Source organism: Lepeophtheirus salmonis, chromosome 1 (genome assembly GCF_016086655.4).
Source record: "Lepeophtheirus salmonis chromosome 1, UVic_Lsal_1.4, whole genome shotgun sequence".
In the NCBI taxonomy this organism is placed as follows: domain Eukaryota; kingdom Metazoa; phylum Arthropoda; class Copepoda; order Siphonostomatoida; family Caligidae; genus Lepeophtheirus; species Lepeophtheirus salmonis.
The window spans coordinates 8,697,776-8,721,667 of record NC_052131.2 but is presented as its reverse complement, the minus strand read 5'-3'; the positions used below and the strand labels follow the sequence as shown (position 1 = coordinate 8,721,667).

General features: G+C 31.1%; 1 protein-coding gene across 4 annotated transcripts in view; it reads left to right on the top strand.

Moving 5' to 3' along the window:
- Positions 1 to 23,449, top strand: part of LOC121116343 (atrial natriuretic peptide-converting enzyme) — a 40,750-nt gene extending 17,301 nt beyond the window's left edge. Inside the window, exons 1-11 of one of the 4 annotated variants that reach the window (XM_071887667.1) lie at positions 12,473 to 13,012; positions 15,725 to 15,979; positions 16,524 to 16,707; positions 18,850 to 19,087; positions 19,153 to 19,590; positions 20,361 to 20,584; positions 20,965 to 21,171; positions 21,229 to 21,763; positions 21,822 to 22,066; positions 22,129 to 22,247; positions 23,057 to 23,449. In XM_071887667.1, coding sequence (XP_071743768.1) covers positions 12,491 to 13,012; positions 15,725 to 15,979; positions 16,524 to 16,707; positions 18,850 to 19,087; positions 19,153 to 19,590; positions 20,361 to 20,584; positions 20,965 to 21,171; positions 21,229 to 21,763; positions 21,822 to 22,066; positions 22,129 to 22,247; positions 23,057 to 23,302 — 3,213 coding nt within the window. In that variant the 5' untranslated portion in view covers positions 12,473 to 12,490 and the 3' untranslated portion in view covers positions 23,303 to 23,449. Of the gene's footprint in view, positions 1 to 12,472; positions 13,013 to 15,724; positions 15,980 to 16,523; positions 16,708 to 18,849; positions 19,088 to 19,152; positions 19,591 to 20,360; positions 20,585 to 20,964; positions 21,172 to 21,228; positions 21,764 to 21,821; positions 22,067 to 22,128; positions 22,248 to 23,056 lie in introns of those variants that run through there. The other 3 variants (XM_040710581.2, XM_040710588.2, XM_040710597.2) reach the window with 3 other exon arrangements.
- The last annotated feature ends 443 nt before the right edge of the window (positions 23,450 to 23,892 follow it).

Sequence of the window (23,892 nt, the reverse complement as noted above, 5' to 3'; positions counted from 1 at the left end):
ATTAACGGTACAGCTAAAAAACATGCCCGGATTTACATGCTTGCTCATCAGATTTAACTGACAAAACTGTATTTGAAGCAATATAAAATCCTTGAGATGGATTCTAATACGAACACTGTGCCGGGAGAGCAGAGAAAAAAGTATACTTGTAGACAACAATTTATTACATCATTAGGTGTACTTTGGTCCAGCAGAGGTGGAAAATTGTTTAAGTCTGGCAAACTGATTTTGGTACTTCCCCTTCTCTTTTTGGTGGAAATGTTGTGATATAATTATAATATTACTTTTGTTTAAAGAACAAACTTTTAAGTGTTTCCAAATCTTTTTCATATAATTAAATATCCGTCAAAGATTTTGTTTTTTCAACAACTTTTCTTTAACAATCTAAATAAGTTCAAATAAACACGCATAATTTACGTCAACTCCAGTTACTTAAAGCATCATTAACTATTTTTTTCACTATACTTCGTGATAACATTACTTTCCCTTGATTGAAATGTACATTGTACATAAATACGTTAACAAAAAAACAAACAAAAAAAAAACACTATCATTATTTTTGTATGTTTCATTTTTTTACATTTGTACTGTTCATGCGAGTTCATTTAATATATAACTATACTAAGTGAATTCGTTTTTATTAAATGAAACTAAAAAAAAATTCATGATTTGAGATCCTTCAGAAATTGTATATCAAGCTATAAAATGTAATCTACTAATTGATTAATCCAATAAATATCAAGTGGTGAATCTAATAATATATGTGTGGAGGTGTATGCGTACTGAGAAATAAAGAAATTATAAATTGAAAAGGTTGGGTGATTAAATTTTACTTAAAACTTGCGAAAAAAATATTTTAATAATAATTATTATTTGTATACCAGTCCAAAATTTTGATATCCATTCCGAATTCTTAAAAAAAGCACTTGAAGTGAACGTAAAAGACCTTGTTTGGAACAATATTTACCATATGACGTATACATAATAATATGTATAAGTTATTGGCGTCTTCATCCATCTATTTCGGAGTTATTAACATCCATTACTTATAAGAATGATAAATACTTTAATTAAGTATCACCTAATGGCAAACCAGTATCGTGTATAAAATATATGTGAACAGTATACAAAATATCCTTAAAATAGCCTCTTTTTAAATAAAGAATGCCTGAAATCAGACACTAAAATTTGGAGGTTTTTTGTTTCTTCTTAAAAAACATTTTTTTAAATATCCTTTCTTCACAGATTTGTTATTTATTGATTGGATATTTTTAAAATGATGACGTTTGAATACTTATGAAATAGACCAAATTGTGGATTGGCTCAAAATTAACTGAGGAGACAAGTGTATAAATTTTCTTATTCCCATCCTTTACATACTTAGAAAAGAAGAATTTTTTTTGGGGGGCAACACAATATTATTGACATTACTTGATAACCTTTATTATAGAAACATCAAGTATTGACCGAATGTACCATATTAATCACCCAAATATGGAAAGGGAAATTGCCCAATTATTGATTTTTCCCTAATTTTGGTCCCTTTGCTCTCCCGTGTGATTACCCTATGTTCCCATTCCCGCTTGCCCATACTCGATTGCAATGCATAATTAGTGCTATTTAGAAAATAAAAAAACTTTGTAATGTTTAGTCTGTTTTTCTTTGCTATTTAAAAAATAGCAAAGAAATCAATATGACATGAGCAAACTAAAAATATATATGTTATCCACTAGATCGTGTGACATACTTTAGATTGTTGTTTAAAAAATGGATCATGCTCAGAAGAGCTATGAAGGCGCCACTCAAGTGAGAAAAATGAATTTAGTTGATAAACAAATAACAGATATAAAATTGGTTATTGTCCCCAAATATATTTATCATGTAACGTACAGAAAATACTTTATAAAAATTCCATGCTGAAAAAACAGGCAACATTTCTATTTTTCGACTCAACTTTTCTTTTCAAAAGGTACATAAAAGGGTTTGAAATTAATTGTTAGTTAGCTTAATGCCTCTTCCCAACTGTTGAGATATTCTTTATTTAATAGTAGATATATTTTAACATCTTAGCAAGACATAATTATAGTTCACCAGATCAACATTCAAAAAATTAATAAGGAGTATAATTACACTGACCGACAGCTGTCAAAAAAATATATGATACATTTTCATATTAGTGAGTACACATCTTTAATGAATCTTTCAATTTTTCTTTAAAAAAAAGAATTAATTAAATCTAAAATCTTTTAAGCCACTACGTCATACTCTGCTAAACTATTCTATAATTAATTAAAACAGTTTTCAGGGGCGTCCGCAAGGATTGGGCTGGAGGTATAGGTTCACTATTTTTTTTTTTTTTTTTTTTTACAAGAAACTTTTTGCCCAGGACGAAAAAATTTTACGTGAAAATGGAGGATTTTTTTTTTTTCAATATTTGAAATTTAATTTTGGAAATTTATTTCCTAAAAGTGTAATTTTTTTGTTAATAGCTATGGCGTTAAAAAAAATCCAAAAAATTATAAAAAATTCATTTTTGTAATCTTTTTCCAAAAAATGTAATTTTTTATGAACAGCTGTGAAGTTTTTATATTTCTTTTCCAAAAAATTTAATATTGAAAATTAAATTTTCAAATATTTTGTGAATAACTATGGATTTTTGAAATTTTTTTGGGATCTTTGGATTTCTTTGTAAAAAAAATCCAAAAACCAAGCCTCCACAAAATATAATGCGGACGCCCCTGGTTTTATATCATTAACATAAAATTATTATTACTCTGAAAGTTGATTTGTTAAATTCATATTAGATCTTGCCAAGTGTGAACAGTTTGTTAATACTGAAAAAAATATTCCCAATTACCAACTAATTTTGGGTCTTTTTCAAAGGAAAGGTCGAGAGATGGAATGAAGTTTTTTTTGGATGTAAAACAACGATCAAAAGACTAATAAGTTTTCTGATCGTATTGAACGAATTGATTTTCGGTCATTTTTCTGTGTTTATTAAGTGCAAAGGTTTAGATATGTAATAAAGGTATCGTAGGGGCATCAATAGGAATATATTTGTGGGGGGCTTGGTTTTTGGATTTTTTTAGAAAATAAATCCAAAAATAAAAATGTTTTGGAAAAAAATTCAAAAATTAAATTTTTTGGAAAAAAAATTCAAAAATTAAGTTATATATATTATATTTCTTGAATTTTTTTTTTCAAAAATTCCATAGTTATTCCCAAAAAATTAAATTAAAAAAAAAGGAATTTGGAATTCTGTATTCGAGCATCTCTTGAGATGGATGATCAAGTTAGAAATATCCTCCGTCGATTCCCTCTATCTTTCTTTGGTCCTAACTATTGGAGAAAAATAGAAGTCCACTTAATAATAAAATGATAAACAAACTAATATACGAAGAAATGGATTCTTATTAATTATACTATTTTTTACGTATTACCCAATTGATTTACTTGTATAATCGAATATAAATACATTTGTATTATATAAATACAGTATTAGTTCGAGAAAATATCCTGTACTTATGAGATTTTTTTGAAAAAATCGGTCCACTGAATGAGATCTCAAAACATCGGTACATGGTCTGGACCAAAATATCGGTCCAAATCAGTCTAGAAAAATACATTTAAGACCGAACGGGGAAAAAATTCGGTGCTGAACCGAGTCTCAACACTAGTTTGAACGTGTTCCACAGTTTTAATTGTGTATTGAATTACTTATATTAATTTTTTTCTTGTCAAATAATAACAGATCCTCCCTACTATTCATATAAGAGATTGTGGCAGGGGTGTCCGCAGGGAATTAGCGGGAGGGGCTGTAGCCCTCCCCAAATTAAGGGATTTTGGTTTATTACAAGAAAATTTTATATAATAAAATTTTTATTTTTTTGTGAATAGCTTTGAATAGCTTTTTGCGAATTATCTATAAAATCGTTGTAGACCGATTGTTTCCATTGGATTGATATAGACTGAGCCATTTTGTTGGACCAAATTATTTCGGCCCAAAAAATATAAAATAAAATTAAAATAATGGTCTGAGAACGGTCTAGGATTTCCTGACGGAAACCCAACATTAGTTCTAACATTTATTACGCAACCTTTGATACGAAAAGAAACAGAAAAATGCCAGTCTCCATGGGTAGTTTTAGGACAATTCTGAGGCAATTCATTCCAAATGTGGTATCATTATTCAATATTTATTAAAAAGTGTTTAGCGATTAACGCAAAACTAATTCTAATTCAACCAACGTTCAGATGGCTAATTAGGGGAAGACGCGGAAACATCGACAGCCGAAAACAAAATACACTCACTGTATATTTTTGTAGAATAAGTTTTTATAGAAGAGGTTGTAATCGACTCAAAATGGGGTCAGATGTTGTCAGGGTTAATAATGTATAAAAAAATAGCTTTCTTCTTGATTTTCAAAGAATATTTAAGAATGTGAAAAAACTAAATTTAGCGATTAGAAAAAGAAAAAAGGTTGATGTGTGTGCTCTTTCTTCTTTTTCATTCAATATTTAATAGATCATGTTGGTGTTAACTTGGGCCTTAATTCAGTAATAACTAAAGTTGATAATTCTGTAGAGAAAAATGCGTGCAAGGAGAAGGGGGAGAAAGACTTATGGTATCATTGTTTAAAATACTGATGTGATTATCATCTGCCTGCTTTATTATGATTTTTGAGGGTATACGAAAGTATTTATTTGCAAAATGTTTAATGAAGATATACTACATATAATTGACTTAGACGTTTTTTATCCGTTACAGTAGATTTTATAACGTCACACTCCATGAAATTGTAATTCATTATGAACCATATTCTCAGAATAATAACTAATGAAACGACAAAGTAGAGTATTTCGAAATATATTTGAAGTTCCAAGTTTAAAAAGAAGGCTTAAATTAAATATAATCTACTACTAAAAAATAAACCATCATACATCTATGTTAAATATACAAAATTAAACAATTGTAATCATATAACTAATAATAACAATAAATTATATATACAGAATATTGAAATAATAGATTGATCCTAATAATATTTTCTTGTTTTGACATGAATTCAGATAAATATGTCATAACTTTAAGTTGCTAAACACAAGCCAGACGTGAAGTTTAATCAAAAAGATCATCACCCTTTTTTCCTAATGTGGAAGTTGCTATATACAATTGTGCACATGATAGATATATCTCAACGGATGAGATCTAAATAATTATTAATAATAAAGTAAATGTCAAAATCATAAAATTAGACAATAAATATACTAATAAAAAAATGTTAGAATTAAATCCATCGTAAAGATTTAGTGCAATAACTAATTATGTTATTAATGCCCGGCGATATTACTTCTTATTAAGGGCATTAAAAAGATTTCCCCCCGTTATTTATGCTTGTATAACAACATACTATTATCATGAAGGATACGCACAATTGCTAATTATAATGCTACACACAATGTAACTATCACCGTTGTTGTGACCATTTAAGCAGTTGTTTTTGCCTTTTATGAGTTTTCTGAACACCATTTCTTGGGGCTTATCAACCATAGCTAATCCTTAAGTGATAAAAAAGTAATATTTATTGACTATGTAATATTGGAAACCTAATGATCATACCCAAGGCTTTAAGTGAAGAAACTAATGTCAGACAAACTAGTTGCGAACCATCCAAAGCGACTACTCCCGTTGTTGTGACCATTTAAGCACTTGTTTTTGCCATTTAATGAGTTGTGTATTATAATTCTTGATAATTTTAGCTAAAATAGAATCATATTTTATGATTAGATGTTTAAAAAAAAAATACTTTACTGTTGGATGCTACAAAATTCAGAGTTCCATTTCGTAATTTGGTGTGGATGACTCTAAACATGCTGAAAATTATCTTAACTTCACAATTTACAATGGGGTATTTCTATAAATGACATCATCACCAACATCCTTCATTAATTAATGATGGATCCTCGGGAAGGGACGAGTTTACCCGTGTATTTCTCCATAAATTTTTTGAACGTAGGATGATTAGCAATGGATAAGGTTATACTACATGCAATAAGCATCTTTGTGAGATCAAAGTTAAAGTCTGACTTGGTGTATTCATCATTAACTTGATCTTATAGATGAATATCCATACTCTTGTTATAAGATGAGGATATTGAGTGGCGTGTAATTCTAGACAGGGGACTTAGGCACATTTATATCGATAAATCCGACAAGCCTTCTATTTCTCATCTGGTAAGTATTTTCCTCCATTTTCAGAAATCCAGACAGAAGGCGACGTTATTTTAGGCATTTTATTAAGTTTTCTACCGACTATCAGCATATAATATTATATTAATATGGAATAATAAAGGCGGGAATGATAATGTTCTTTATAGAAGATATATATGATTTAATCAATGATGCCCTAAGTATTTCTTCTCTTCTCCTCGCACGCTTTTGTATTCTTACCAAAATGATCAACCTTAGTAATGACATAAGTCTCGCTCCCGCCTTCTCCTTGCGCTCGTACATAAATCCAATCCTAAACAGCGGGGGTATACAACTTGATCTTAATCTTGAACGACACTAGTATCCACAAGCAAACTATACTTATGCACCAGGACATTGACTTTATTTTATCACGCAACCTTTAATCCAAAAAGAAACAGAATTAAGCTCCAAAATCAGTGAATAGTAGTTAGCTAATTCCTCCATAATTATTATTCAATAATTGTTGAGAATTGCTGTTCACAGCTTAAATGGAGGTTATTTTAATTCAACCAATCAAGGTGCAGAACATTGATTGAATAAAATGAAATCTCGGCAGCTGACAACAAAATACTAAAAAAATTGTGTTAGCAGGGTAAGCTACTATGGGTAACACCGTGAGAGAAATCAACAGTTAACATAAAAATACATAGAACTGTTCTAGCAATAGGGTGTTACATTGTGGGCGAATAAAGGTTGTAGCCCCTCCAGCCATTTGGACAAATTTTACAGCAGAGCAAAAAATTTAATATTTGAAAGTTTTATCCAAAAAATTACATTTTCTGTGAATAGCTATGGATTTTTGAAACTTTGTTTACAAATTTAGTTTTTGAATTTTGTTTACTAAGTATATAATTTTTTGTGAATAGCTACTATGTATTTTGAATTTTTTTTTTGTCAATAACTATGGATTTTTGAACTTTTTTTCCAATAAAATTAATTTTTGGAGACTTTTTCAAAAAAATTCTGAAACCAAAAAAAAAGTTATATATATCCATAAATATTATCCTGTAGATGTGCGAGGTGAAGGATATACTCTTGTACTTTTGATATTGGGTACGTAAATGAGGAGATTCTTAGGCTTTTGGATATGGGATCCATAATGAAAGTAATTTGCATACAAAATACATAACATTTAATACATATCAAAATATTACCTTATGACATATGTAAATTATTTTTTCCCCCCTGAAGAAATTCCAAATAAGATGACATTTTTAATAGTGATATGGCTTCAGTAAATTCACTGAATATATTCACACATCTACAAATATCTTTATTGTATATAATTTTTTTATGGCAAAGTCAAACATACTTACTGAGCGTATATGTTATAATGCAGGTAGAAATAGTAATTCACCATATGTTATCAACTTTCGTAAGAAACTTTACATTATGTATCGAAGTATGTGTGTTTTCCTTTCAATAACATGTGAAAATCCTTAACTGATGGATTCGATTTGTATTTTCTAATATCCTTCTTTTTTTTTGTTACTAATGAAATATAATTAGTAACATTAAAATAGAAATTTATTTTGTAATTATACAAAACATCACATCGTTAATACCTTTATCATATCTCACAACCTTTCTTCATAGAGAGAAACAGTCAAAAAAGCCTAAAAATCAGTTAGTGGTCAGCCAATTCTTCCCAACTTTTAATCATTATTGAATAATGATTCAAAGTTGTTTCCAGTCTTACTAAACTAATTCAAAATAAAAGAATCAATATTCATAACTATATTCGTAAAAATCATAACCTCAGACGAGCGCGTGCTGAACCGGTTTTTTTAATTCTCCAAAGCTATTCTCTAATACTTGAGGAGGTAACATCTAAGTATAAAGTGTGTGAGCTCATGGAGGGTAATACATTTAAATGGCTAGGGAGTTATATGTGTAAATCCTTGTTGGACTTGGAGTAGAATTGAGGATCGACATTCCTGCCTTATATCATTGCTTGATAGGGGGTTTGTGTTAACTACATTTCTCTCACATCTGAGTGTAGCTGACCTAATAATATGTCAAAACAGCTCAGCTACTTTCCTACCAAACATTCTTCAAATGGTCAGGGTGACTACGTTCCTTTTCGGATATTTAAAAAAAAATAGGTCTACTTTTTAGAACTATAATTCATACCACTGATAAGGGGAGCAGAAAAATTCACAGCTGATTAAAAAAAATGCAGTGTCAATATATACATTAGTGAGACGTAACATCGTAATATATCTATTTTCATGGAAAATCCTCGACTCAGACCATGATGACTCTCGAAATCAAATTGACTCTGTACACTCATTTGGGTTTATAGTTATCTTAGAATATCTGTCATTGATTTGAACTCTGACTCATATAAACTGTATTGCTCTTCAACTATTCTTCACATTTTTTGAATGAAGTGCAATGCAGACTTTTTACCTTTCGAATATACACATAAATAGGGGACTTGTAATAAGACAAAAAACATTTTCATAAAGATTTTCAAAATTGCACACAAAGATGAATGCTGAACAATATAACTAGACTTGATTAAAACGATAAAAAACGATTTAAGTTTAAATAACTCTCACTCGAGTTCCATTGTCTGTCTGTAAGTAAGAAATGTTTACTCAACCAATTTGAGAATTCACATTCTAATCATATGTTGTAAAAAGGAAACGCAAATTTGAAGTAATTGTAAACAGTTCATGATTTTGTATCAATTTCTGTTGAAACAGAGTCAAGCATGAAGTGACAAATAGAATAATTTTTTGCTTTATTAGCTCTATTAATGTGCAAAGATCTTATTGGCTGACAATTATCTACTTAATTAATCAGGAAATATGCATTAAAAGAAATTATATTCATATATTGAACCCTTTGAATCTCTGTGTTTTTAAAGTCCCATAGATGAATTATGAAACCCAAACCTCTAAAGTACACATAATGTCAATCCGAGCGTTTAAATTCGATTGCACCAACTTAATTTAACGTTATAAGTAATTTATGTTCTGTTAAATCCAGATATAAGAATTACCCTATTCTGATACCGCTCCTACTCTAAGTCTTAATACCTATTTCTTTATTATCACTAAATGGTTTGTTTGAATAGTCTTTGTTTCATTCTCTTTTATGGGGTTGTAATACTGGAAGTTGAATTTGTCATTTTGGAAACTCTACAAAAATTGAAATATAGGAAAATAAAGGGTTATGGATGCTCAAGATTATTAACCGTTCTCAAAAATTGTTAAGCAAGACTAATTATATGAGAGCTTTACAAATCATAATTTTTTGACCTTATGATAGCTTTACTAAAAATAAATAAATTATTTTTCCAATAGATGGGTTTATTAAAATGTATCTCATGATGGATAAGTGGGACCGGTTCAAACTAAATAATGTTAATAAGATCAGATTTCGTACGCAATAACTTTTTCGACACTTTTGTGATTGTTTGATGTTTAATATCAAAGATATTCACCAACAAAGAGAAAATACGCCATATTTTACTATTTTTCATTGATGAAGGCGAAAATGCAAGCTGTAAATGTGAAGAGTGATTATTGTCCTAATATTGTAATAGCCAATCACGTGCAATTTTGGGTTTGTCGATCCCGTTGCGCTAATTTTGATGCCAAAGATACAATACGCTGTTTCGATTGCCAAGAAGATAAACATTATTGGGGAAAAATTGACATAACTCTTAATTTCGGATTAATCTATTTTTGAATAATTAATTATTATTATAATTAACCTGGGGTTTAAGATGGCCAAGAGAGGTTGATGATGACGCCATTTAGCAAAGATTGTTCTTTTCGGAAACTTCAGCGTTCCATTCGGACGTTTTCGTAAGATTAAGAGTGGAACCAGACGGGAGGTTAATTTTTTTGTGATCGAAACATCCCTAATTAAAATTGATTTATAAAAAACCTTTTGAAATCTCAATATAAATTTATTTGCTTCCTATATACCTAAACCATATTTATATATTTGGAAAAACCACTAAAAAGTATGTTTAGGTCCAATAGGAAATACTTTAATATATAAATATGGAATCTATACATCCATTTCCCCGGGTGTCCATTTGGGTTGTGCCCCCCCCCCTTAATAATTATATTTTTGTCATGTTATCGTCCTTGACAAATGTTCCAAATTTTAAAGCACCTTTTAAAAGGCGTCTAATGGTCCTAATATACTGCTAAAGTAGGACCTCAGTTTACTAATTGAGTTAGGAAATTAACCTTCAACTATGGATCATGTACAATAATAGTTTTTATCATTTTAATAAAAATTGATGAATATTAATTGATGATGAAATTACTAACTGATTTCTATCTATGGTGGCGTTATTTAGTAAATATAAATCTTTTACGTTCTTAAGACAGGACCGAAAGAGACGTCCAAAGTCCGGGATTTCTACATCATTAGTGTCTATACAAACATGCAAGGGCGTTGCTCGCTTAGCCCCAAAAATTAAAAACACCGTAATACTTATATAAATAGTTTTGTTTTATAAATGTTATGTACAAGTTGTGATTTTGTACAAGTTTGAGCTTGTACACACAAATTGTACAAGTTGAGACAAAACAACGAAAGTAATAATTTTAAATGAAGGATTTACAGTACTTGGAATGAGGGTAGTGAAATAATTGAATATTCAATGGACGATTGATGTATTAATGGTGTAATTTTGTGCTATTTTAATACAAATGACAAAGCTTTAAGTATTATGTAGTACATTATAAAGTTCAATTGCCAACAGCTAAGTTACTCATAAATACATTATAACCATTTAGTTTAAATAGATTAAGATATAAAAAATTAACAGTTGTAATTGGAATGACCAATTTTTAATTAAATAATGCATTTTAAGACGAATAAACTTCAACTCGTACAACTTGTTTATACAAATTGCAACTCATAAAAACATCCCAACTTGTAGACAACAAAAATAAAAATTTTAGGAAAAAATCTTCAAAAATCGACAGCTTTACACAAACAATTTCAAATATTTTTTTTTTATATTTCAAATATTACATTTTGAAGTAAAAAGCAAAAATTCCTTAATTAGAGGGGGCTGCAGCCCCTCCAGTCCAACCCCGGTGGATACCCATGATTATATATTTTTTGGGGTGGACATGAGCCCCTAAAAAGAGACAAACGACGCCCCTGCCAACCTGAATACCCATTTTATCCAAATCTTGTCAACTCATTGTTTATGGAAATTACTGTTTAAAATTCATATTTTTTGAAACTGGTCATTTCCCAAGGGCATGAGTCACGTTTTACATCCAATATATTAAAGTTAAAGATGTGGTATGTCAAAATAAAAACAATCTTGAATAAAAATTGAGTGAAGGAGAAAATCTTAGTATATTTTATTACTTTATATATATGTACATACTAGCCAATATTTTATAGACATATGGGAAGCAATTGTAGGTGTTTTTTTTCAAATTTATGGGATGAGTTAAGGTACCCAAGAATGTTAGCTATAGTTTAAAACTTTTGTTTGATTTAAGATACTTATATTGACCCCGATAAGGCCTTTCAAATAAAATCTAAGAATTTCTCATTCTTTAATTGTGACAATCAATTTGGGTTATTTTAAGTTCAATTTGCGACACACCCAAAGGGTTATTAAGAATAATTTGTTGATATAAATTGGTGATAATCCGTCGAAGAATACGAATGTAATCCAAGCTTAATTTTAAGAAAAATTATTTTAGTTTGTGTTTGTGTATTATGTATTGATGAGATATATAACTGTGAGCATTCAAACTTTTTGTAAGTTTACCAAGACGTAATTTACAATAAAAAATCAATAATTACAACATTGATATATGAACCATCCCTGAAGCATTCAAATACATGTAACGATTTATACACTACATATATTTTAAAGTTTTTTTTTTCTATGGTTACATATATACGTCATAGTTTTACATTTTATAAGATCCTCTTCTTTGAAGGGAGTTTAAGAAGCATATTGTTTTTATTTTCACTTCGACTAATGATATACACTTATTCATAATCATACGGTAGTTATGACGAGTAGAAACTTTTCTAATGCGATGAAGAATTGCCAAATGTTGGGAGAATATAAAAAAAAAAATACTACATAAGACAGACATTATTTGGTTCACATGTGCTTTGAAGAGCAATTAAATAAAAAATGATTAGATTAAGGCGTGCGACCAAAGTATTTGAATTATTCAGTAGCCACTAGAAATTTGAATAGATATAATTTGATGGAGTTAAGCAATGGACGACGATAAATCTGATCGAAAGAAACGACTCTCACGAAAAAAGTTGACAAGTCAAAGTTTAAGCCATCCTCCTATAAAGGAATATGCGGAAATTCACACATCTCATCAGTACGCAGTCTCTGAAAATGGACAATATGATTCCCCAGAGGATGATCTTGATGATCAACATCGAATTCGGAGTACACCAACTCCTAGTGAAAAAGTATCTCGTTGGCATAGAGATATATTTCTAGTGTCAAGTCCAACAGATGGTGAAGATGGGTCTACTACAAATGGCAACAATGTAAATAAATACAAAGAATCTCCGGCATCTCATGCCAATCATCCACGACAATGTCTTTGCCAAAGTTGCATGGAAGAGTATGGCACATATAAGCTCTACAATAAAATACTACAGAATAAGGAGGAGTCAGAGAAGAAAGTTCTTCGACAAGAGGGTCGATTGGATTTATCAGAGACTGAGTCCATGGGACGGAAATTGTATACAGTTAAACGAAGGGTTGGGAGCGCAATGTCGGTAAGGAAATTAATTGATTTGTTGGCGGTGCAAGGAAATTTATTTCGTTTTAATGTATAGAGTAACATAAATTCTATTAAAGCTTATAAGAATATTTAGCATAATATTATGTACAAGAACTTATTGAAAGTCATTTAAAAAAGGACACCAAAATAATAATATATAGGATAGATATTTTGACATATATCACAAATGGTTACCGATAATGACTTTCCTTAATTATACGTTCTAATAATTGTAATTACAATAATGTGTGATCAAAGTTACAGTAGATATTAAAGGTGAGTGCTGGTAGAATTTATAATTGATTGTCTAATTCGCGGTTCTTCTTATTGATTCCTAAAATATTTTGTTCAAGAGAATGAAATTTTGTAATAACTAAACGAAACTAATGCATATGTCGTTTAATAAATTTTTTCAGTATTTTCTTTTGGAGTAAATACCATATTTTAAACTTGTAAGATTTTGAATACCGATAATTATAAACGTCATTTTTAGATTATTCAAATTTCACTTTTGATTTTTGCAATAGGGCGTGCAAAGGCTTAGTGTGAGATAAAAATCATTTAAATAATATATGTAGTTCATCAATTAAAGTTCATCTCTGTATAAGAAAATTTGACGTAAGGAGCAAGTGGCATATGCCTGTGTTCCGGGATTTTAACATCTTTATCCATATAAGAATTATCTTCCCCATAGCGAAGCAAGTCCCTTTGATCTTTGCGACTTTGTAATTTAGCTTCCCTGATTTGCTTAATTGTCTCCAATTCCTGCTCCAAGAACTCCAAATACTTTTCATCGTCTTCAATCACTTTGTCCATTGGACTAGATTTGAATCCTTCTTCATATTTTTTGGCTTGACAGGAATGAGAGTTTTTGAGTTTGCAAGTATTGATGAAGTCTCGAAGGGGTTTTTGACGATGTCGTATCCATGGATCAATTTTGGGCTTATAAATTATATCTACAGTTTTGAGAACATTTTTTGAGAAATAAGCAATGATAACCAGGGTTATAGCTGTAATGAACATGGCAGGGAGCTGACTCGGTCCTCCAGACATGATGACTAATATCTATACTTTATATTATATTGTAAAGGTATGCGTGTATCTGAAATAATTATTTGGGTGTAACAATTATCTCTGTATCAATGTCCGGAGTTGGACATCGATTTACAAAAGGCATGTGTCTCGTCGAGAAAATATTTTTTACAAATATTGCCCTGGATTTACCAGTAAAAGGATTCCGCAAGTCATAACGGTCTTCAATTTTGGGATTGAGATCCAAGTCCAAACTTCCTTTCAAAGCGCAGCGACATAAAAGCACATATAGCAGTATAAATCCTCCAACAAAGAGAATAAAAAGTACAATCAAATGAAAGGTCCCCAAATCGGAATAAGGAAGCAATTGCTTAGGATAGGGAAGGGTGCAGTTACCGAAGGGAGAATAGGATGAATTATAGGTTAAGGCTCCCATTTAAAGTTCGTTTCGTTTTTTACCAAAATTACCGTCTCTATCGTAAGGAGTAAAATAACTATACCAAAGGTCAGAGTTGAGGAAGAAAACAAAGGTCAGGTAAACAATAAAAATGACGAATCCAAAAAAGAAAAATGCTAATAAGGATATGAAAAAACGTCTGAGGAGACCTCTATCTAGACTAGTAGAAAATACGTTCCACGAAAGATGAATAGAATTAATTCGTTTTTCACGTCGTCTAGCTTTGAGAAATGGAGAAATTCCAGGTTCGTTTTCGTCGGCAAGGGATTCGTCGTCGTCAGTTAAATGATCGGCAGGCTCTTCAATGATATCGAATTCATCATCGTTCTTAGTGAGTTTTGGAACTTCCTGATTCGTCCTTGTCGACATTTTTGTAGAGATAATCAAACACGACTGGATTAACACTTGGCTTGTCTTCAGTATATACAAACATAAGCACGGGAACCATAGGCAGAATAAATACCATAAGAAAGAAGATCACTACCATAGAATAGAATCTTAGATTTTCCCTAATTGGTATTTCAACTTTAGCGGGCTCTTCTTCAAGCCCACGTGTTTCAATGTTAGAGGGCTGTTCTTGTTTAGTTATTCTCGCTCTCGTTTGGTGAAACTTCTGTGAATGTACTGGACACGTAGGAGAGAGGATCAGATCCGTATTGCTTTTTGAACCAGTAGTGGAGGGCAGACAAGAGTAGTGAATTGAAGAACAAAAGGATTTGAATCCTTCCGATATTTGATGGGTTGAAGAACCACGTGAGTATCCCTCCGTCACACTGTGTCCTACTACTAGAATTTGATCCTCGTCTTCCTCCTGAAAGAGCTCTGGCTGTGTCCGATGTACTTTGAATTGAGTGGTTGCCGTTCTTTGACTCCTTGATAGAGAAGTTGCCCTTCTTCGATTCCTTTTTCGTTTTATTGTTTATCTGATTATTCGTTCTTTTCATTACCAAATGTTCTTTCTGCCATTTGAAAGTAGAATGATATAAAGTTATTTGAAATCAAACATTATATTGGCTCTTTTTGAAGCCATAGTTGCACTTGTACGGAATTATCGGGTAATACTAGTTTGTATTTTATATATATGCATATTATACATTTTGTCTTTTGTGGGCTTCTTTTGGTAAGGGCATCAGAAACATTTACTATTTTCAAATGTTTAGTTCAATAATAAATATCTAATGTCCTAATAAATTATAATAATGAGTTATACCTACGTAGCGTCATTGTAAAAAGCGTCAAAGTAAAAGTGGGAGAAGAAATTCCAATAACGCTTTTGAAGATCCTCGAGATTTCGAGGAAGGAGATGATGGAGAAGGGATTGTAGATAAAGATTCAGATGACCTAATACTTACGATACATGATAAAGTTATTTCGCCCTCTGAAGGGAATTGCTATACCCAGCATAATAGAAAGGAAAGTTCCATCAGTATCCATGGCGATGAACCATCAATCTTTTCTCATCCCAATTCTAGAGTAATGATTCACGATTTATTGATACACATACGTCTTTTAGAATTGTTGGAGTAGCTAATAATGAACGACACACAACTCTTAACACATTTCCTTGGAAATTTGTATGTGGAAGTCCTAACTCAACTATCATTATAGTCTTTTTTTGCACGATTAACCATTTTGGTTTTGTTGTAGTATTTAGTTTATGGATATCACACTCCCAAAAGTATGTAGTTTTAGTTGAATTTAGACATTTTATGTAGAAACATTGTTAAACATATTATATCAATTTTATTTAAGTTCTCTCTCATTAACATAATCCTACATGACTCAGCACATACTTGACTAATCACAGTTTTTTTATCCTTCCATGACTCTTAAAAACTATAGTTCCCTACTACGGTCACCTAATAATCCACTTATCATTATAAAATTTTCTCAAATCCACCCTCGACTTGCCTCCTTAGATTATTACTAAACTAACCATTAATCAAATAGTCACATAATAAATAAATGAAGTATTATTTGAAATGTTCATTAAGATATTTTTTTTTTTCATTTCAAGTACATGTGTGGAAAAGCGGAACAGGCTTTGTTCTCTAGATCATCCTCAACCTCTGGTACGGATTCATCAATTCGAATACGTAGAAGTCAAAATTCTGGTTGTACGGAGCGGAAATGGTTCATTTGTGTCAGTTTAGCAATGATTTTTACTGTTATGGTTGCATCAGTTGGAATATACTTTGGATGTAAGTTGACTATATATATATGTATATAAATAGTCCCAGTGGTCCCAACCAGGGCTCATTAAATAGATTTAATAACTAATAAAACATTTGGTTGAACATAATAGTAAGATATTAAAAAAATGTTGGGAATCATATAAGTATGGCGCACAGATAATTCAACTATGACAATTCCGTACAAATTCAATTCAAAACTAGTACAATATATATATATATTTTAGATATAAAGTATATGGGTGGAGCGGCGTAGCTCAATGGACAAACACGCTCGAGAGAAATTATCCTTCAAAGACAATTTGTAGGTCAGACTGAGTAGTTGTTATTCTACTATTATGTTTACTTATACTTAATCAGCACAACTCCATCTGACCAATTAAAGAACATTTAAATATACTCGTATATATAAACATTTATAAAATATATTGATGTAGGAGAGGACTGTGATATTATTTTTAGCTTTTGGCTAAATTACTGGTACCTGGTTTGAAAATACAGTTTTCAATATTTAACACACCCAATACTAAATATATATATTTTTTTTCACAAGTCGCATTCGAATATGATCTGTCCAATGCTGTTACTGAACTGTGGGACCGGAAAAAGGGTGGCTAAGAGACCATTGGCCCCTACTTTTTTATAATAATTGAATATTTTAATAATAAATTATTCACAGCTACCTTTTTCATAATAACAATCATATAAATCCGATGTGTTTTTTTAGCTGTCCCGTTAATTTGTAATTGGTAGTATAAAGAATGATTTTTTTTTCCATAGCAGTTGTCATTATTATTTAATTCCTGAATAGTAAGCATCCTTTCCTAAATAGATTCAATTATATTCAAAGCCTGATAGAATGTTCGTTTGTGCTTATAAAAGACGGAACGTAACCCTGAGGATTTGTTGCGGAGTTTTAATTGTAAGTCCTTGTTGGACTCAGAGTAGAATTGGGGATCCACATCTGAGTAATTTTAGCAAATGTCTTTGTTTATATTTTTTTCTCCTTCCTCTCTTGTCACAGCTGATTGTAGCTAATCTAATGAAATGTCATGAGCATTATTTTTTCTCTCCTATAAAACCTTCTTCAAATTGTCAGGGTTACCATGTTGATTTTCGGTTTCTTTTTTTAACATGCCTATTCTACACTTGATTTTCATCATTCTATATAATCAAAGATTACATTTGTTTTTTCCCCTTCAACTGTTCATATTAATTTTCATAAGTTAACTTTTGTCAGATTTAAAACAGGTGACTATACTTATGTTGAACTCAAAAAAAGTATCAAATAGGATTTTAATTTTTTAGTATTCTACTCCTTTAATTTACCAGATAGATTTGCACTGAAAAAGTATTATTAAGCATTTTAGAATTACAATTACTCTATCTGACCAATGAATTGTCTTCGAAGTCCAAATACATTATGTATATTTCCTTTTCTAGGAACGACATAGTATTTAACCTACACTTATTGAGTTCAAGCTAATAATTTCTCACGAGAAATTGTCTAATCCGCTACATTGGTTTTTATATTAATGAATTTAAATGAATGGTTTTCGCTTAGAATTCTTGTCATTTCATTCTTTCTAATTGATAAGATTCTCAATTTAATTAGTATAATAATTAATAAATACTCTCTAAGTAATAATTAACAGTTACCAACAAGAAAAATACAGAAGGGAAGCTACCATATGTTTTTTTCTATTCTTTTTTTCTCTTTTGACAGTCGAGGTTAAGAGTGGATAAAAAAATTATTTGAGGCTAGTCGCAGCAACAGTTCAAAAAATCCAAATTGAGTTAGAAAATAAGAAAATTAGACCAGATAGTATTTTTAAAGTAATTATATATTTAGTTATTAAAATCAATATTGATAATAACAGATTTGTTTATGTGCTATAATATGCTGACTGTCAGTTACCTTAATATACAAAGACATCTTGATTAAGACATATCAAGATTTTTAAATAGCTATTATGATGACTAAACTTTACAACTGTCAATATATATTTTATATTAATAACACATTATATCGCAATGGTTATGAATTGAATATACGGTGAATTTTCGGTGCAACCATAAGTAATTTATTGTGCTATAATCTTTTCCCGAAAAAAGACACAACAAAAGCTAATAACAATACAACCAATTTAGATCAATTTCTACGTTCTCATTTACCTCCCACGGAGAGGATATTTGGAGGTCAATTTACAGTGATAAAAGGAGACTCTATGCCAAAATATGAAACTGGATTTCAACGTAGGCCTGTTGGTCCTGGACATCATATTCATGGAGATAAAGCTAAATTTTATCAACACAAGTTAGACTTGATCTTTTCTGGTAGTGAAATCGCAGAGTCGTATTTACGAAATGAGGTATTTTTGGTTGAAAGGTACATAATTGAAATATCATTGTTCCAAGCCTCCGTGACTTAATAACTTTTAATTAATCTTTTAGCAAAGAAAAGTCCAAAGATGGAACATTGGTAGTTCATTTCAATATTCATACAGATCCAATTCGGGGAAAGGTTAAAGACGAGGATCTAGTGTCAATTATGCAACGGGAAATTGATGCATCCAATACGGACTTTGACGGAAACAAACCTGCCTACTCTCTATTTGGAGATATCGTCATAGATTCAAATACTGTTAAGATACAAGAAAGACTGCCCAATGCAGATTTTAACTCAAGACAGCGTCCATCAGGATTTTTTTATGGTGAAGCAGAAGGGAATTTTGAGGATGGAAAAGAAATTAAAAAAAAAGGAAATGAAAGAACCTGCAGTCCCTTTCAAATTGATTACTGTAGGAAGCTTCCTTATAATTTTACAACTTTCCCGAACGCTATGGGCCACATAAATGGAGAAGAAGCAAAACATGATGTTATTGGATTCAGGTAATTCATTTATTCATGGAAATTGGCTATATTAACAGTTTTGAGGAAAAGTACATAATAGAGTAATTCGTTACTTATTACATATTACACCATTACTTAACTGTACATAATATATTTCTTATTTATATTTTTTTTCTGTTAATGGTATACATATGTAAGAGTGAATAATTTCAAATTAAAAATTACAAAAAAAAATAATGTTACTTTTTCAATCAATGTTCAAAATTGGGAGGAGAGCAGCTCCTAAATATATATAATTATGTAGTAACTACAAAAAGCCAGGCCATAATAATATTTTTTTCATCTATAGTGATGAGCAATGATGTAAATCCGGTGTGTTTTATAGCTGGCCGTTAATTTTTAATTGGTAGTATAAATAATGCATTTTCTTTTCCTTAGCAGTTTTCATTATTATTTAATTCCTGAATATTGAGCATCCTTTCCTAAATAGGAATTTGTTCCGGACTTTAATTGTAAGTCCTTGTTGGACTCAGAGTAGAATTGGGGATCCACATCGGAGTACTACTAGCAAATGTAATTGTTTATACCCCTTCTCTCCTGGTTTTCCTTGTTACAGCTGATTGTAGCTGATCTTCATTATTCATCCTTAACACATCGGAACTTAGAGTTGAATTTATTTACTGATCCAATATTTGTCAATACCACATACCATATTGGTGTCAAATTCGTTTCCTCGTATCAATTTATCGATGAATTACTTATATATGTTTGTAGAATACTAATAATAATTGTTTATTTTTATTTTAAAGAGAAATCGTTGACTCAAAATGCTATTCATTGGCCTATGAGTTTGTGTGCCAATTACTTCAACCCGTATGTTTTCAAGCTCGTATGGTTTTACCCTGCCGTCAATTTTGCAATGAATTTATGGAGAGTTGTGCAAACATACTTCCTGGAGAATTAAGGGATCGGATTCGATGTGACGCCTTAAAGACAGAAGCAGATGGTCCGGGAACCTGTATTTCTAAGCCTGGTAAAAATAATGGGTTATTAAACAGACCTACATTTGTATATTATTGGGCCTTGGGAATTGTTTTCATATTGTGGACCGAGGTCTATATATATATATATTTCCTTTCATTTGTGTAGAATAACTCAAATCCCGTCACATCATTCTCTGAAGAATGAAATAGCTGTTCTAAATGACACGTCAATTAAAACTAAAGTACTAAGTATTAATAACTAAGAAAACAAAAATAACTTTTGAATTGCCATTTGAATTGAAGTTTAAATAATTTGTTAAATGTATATCAAGTTTATTTGATTAAAAAGCAAAAAAAGAAAAAAACCCAGCCATGTATAACCCCATGTATTATTATTCTAAATATACAACAATTTCAATTCTGTTAACAGGATGTGTTGCTGAATTGCGAAACACGGGTAAATCAAATCAGGTTTGTGATGGAATCGTTGATTGCCCGGATTTTTCTGATGAATTATATTGCTCGTATTGCCCGGAACATCATTTTCACTGCGGTGTTGGAAAGATGTGCATTCCTAAAGAGAAAATGTGTGATGGATATCTGGATTGTGATAATGGAGCAGATGAAAGAGGATGCTGTAAGACTTTTAATATTTTATTCAAGGATCTGATTTTTTTATTTTTTTATTTTGCAGTATCACTTGCTCCACATATGGACTTTACAAGTTATATTCATCAGTACTATAACTCCGGATATTTAATTTATCAGGATAAGGGACAAGCTGGAAAAGTATGTGCAGAAGAAATGAATAAGACCATTCCAACCAATGAAGTCGATGCCGTCCTTAATAAATTAGGAGAATCCATGTGTCAAAAACTAGATTACAAAAACTTCACATCCGCAGAATTATTAATGGATGAAGAAGACGGAGATATCCGTTATGTTGATATGACCGGACCCATGTCGGAAGAAAAGACTTTTATCACTGTTCCATGTGATACCAAAAAGGTTGTCAGAATCAAATGTGAGGATTTGAAATGTGGAAAACGACCTGCTCACGTTAGCCAAGAATCTTTAGCGCGGAGTATAGAAAGGCGTCAAATACACCCCAAAGCCCTCCATGGCGACTGGCCATGGACAGCAGCTTTGTACAAGAATGGTGATCATGTATGCGACGGAGTACTTATCGATTCTGTATGGATAATGACTACATCATCTTGTTTTCAAGGGTATTGCATATTTGAATTTGTTTTGTAGTTAACTAATATTTATCCTAAATGACATTAGCCAAGGAAAAGCAAAGTGGCAGGTCCGATTTGCGAGCATAAGATTGGAGAGTCGAGCTCCATGGGAGCAGAAAAGATGGATCGTGGGTATGGTCAAAACTCCAGTTGAGGGGAATTCAATTGTTTTACTAAAAATGAATGCTCCAATTCAGTTCAATGATTTTTCAAGGCCCATTTGTATTAGTTCATCGGACGAATTTATTCATTTGGGCGCTAAATGTGTGACCTTAGGATGGGATACTAAGGGTAATGTCATTTACACATATTCCTATTGATTAATTATTATCTATTCTACTCCCAATGCTCAGATAAAGTTCTCCACAAAATTGATTTAGAACCAGCAGACAGAAAAATTTGCGAGGACGCAAGTGAAGTTTCGCCCAATACCATTTGCACTCAAGAAAAAGTGAAAAATATTCCTTGCTTTGTAAGTAGAGACTCTAATATATGATATTATACAATAAATTATATGTGACTCTAAGGAATGAGGCCAATAGGAAACAAATTTTGAATTTTGAAGAGTGTTCTATTTTCATCTTTTGTCTTGCGTTATTGATTGGGATGGGATTTTGTAGAGAAATATTAGAATTTTATTCTCCCTCCGCTCAATAAAAGTTCCATCCTTAGTCGATATTATTATATTTCTTCCAAGTTGGGTTAACGGGCAAACATAATTTAAATACATGCTTTTTTGTTTCATTATTTCTTGATTTTTTTTTTTTTCATAATAACCTATTTACTCTTATAATAATTAGAGTTGTATAACATATGACCATGAACGCGTGAGAGGTTTATTTCCAGTGGGAAATGTAATCAATGTTTTTTTTTTTAACTTTCCAAAGCTTTTTTTAAAAATAATATCTAAATGTAACATAATTACTAGTGCGTCTGCTCATGGAAAACACATATCATTTGTTGGGAGTTCTACTCTGAGTCCTTGCTGGACTCAGAGTAGACTTGAGGGTCGACATAGGTGTAATTCCTGCCTATATCTTTTCTAAATACGGAGTGGGATTTGTGTTTATTCCCTTCCTCTGATGGCTGCTCCCAGCTAATTTGATTAAACGTCATAACGGCTATGCTGTTTCCCACCCAAAATATTACTCACATTGCCAGAGTTAACACTTGATTATTCACTTTTTTTTATTTTTACATAGGGGCAGGTCATATTTTATACAACTATACACATAATCATTAAACAGTCCACTCTTAATAACCTTTTCATTATACGTACAGACTGAAGAAATGGCTGGCGCTCCTCTTATGTGCCAACATGAAGGAGATTGGCAACTCGTTGGAATCTCAGCCTTAAGAAGAGGTTGCTCAAAAACATCCAAAAGACCTCGAATCTACGACAAAGTCTCTCTTGCAAATGAATGGGCTCTAAAAACAATGATGAAATTCTCAAACTTTGACGCCCCTGAAACTGTCAAAACTAATGAAGTAATACAGGACACAGAGACAACCACGGAACAAAACTAATAACTATAATAACCTTCCATTGTGAAATTATGTAATTACAAAATCTAAGTCATAACGTGCAATAATTGTCTCTTTATATTTGTATGTGTATAAAAAACAAAAAACAATCCTACAATTATAAGGATTCGAGTGAGTTTCCTTCAAAAACTCTGATGTCCATTTTTCTTCAATCCCCATATCAAATAGTTTTTTAAAAATATAAATTAAAGCCGATACTAACTGGCATATAAATTAATAACAGATAAATGGCATGTATAAACAAGCGTATATGATATGTACATTAATGTCAGGCTTGAACCTGTTCACAGTTTTCCATTCATTTGTTCTTTAAAAAAAAAAAAAAATTACGGCTAAATGATAAATTTTGGTCCAAAGTAAATAGTTAGGAAGGTATCACCGCAAGAGAAATCCCTCTATCACTTTCTATTATGCGATTTTTTTCTTCTCTTTGCAGAGAGGAATTTCATTGGGGCAAAAAATATTCACATAGTAAACTAAATTTGTAGAAAGATTGATGTTGTGGTCGTCATTTTGCCACTTTGTTTTTGCATTGGTCCTGCGGTAAAAAATATCTTTGGAGATAAATAATA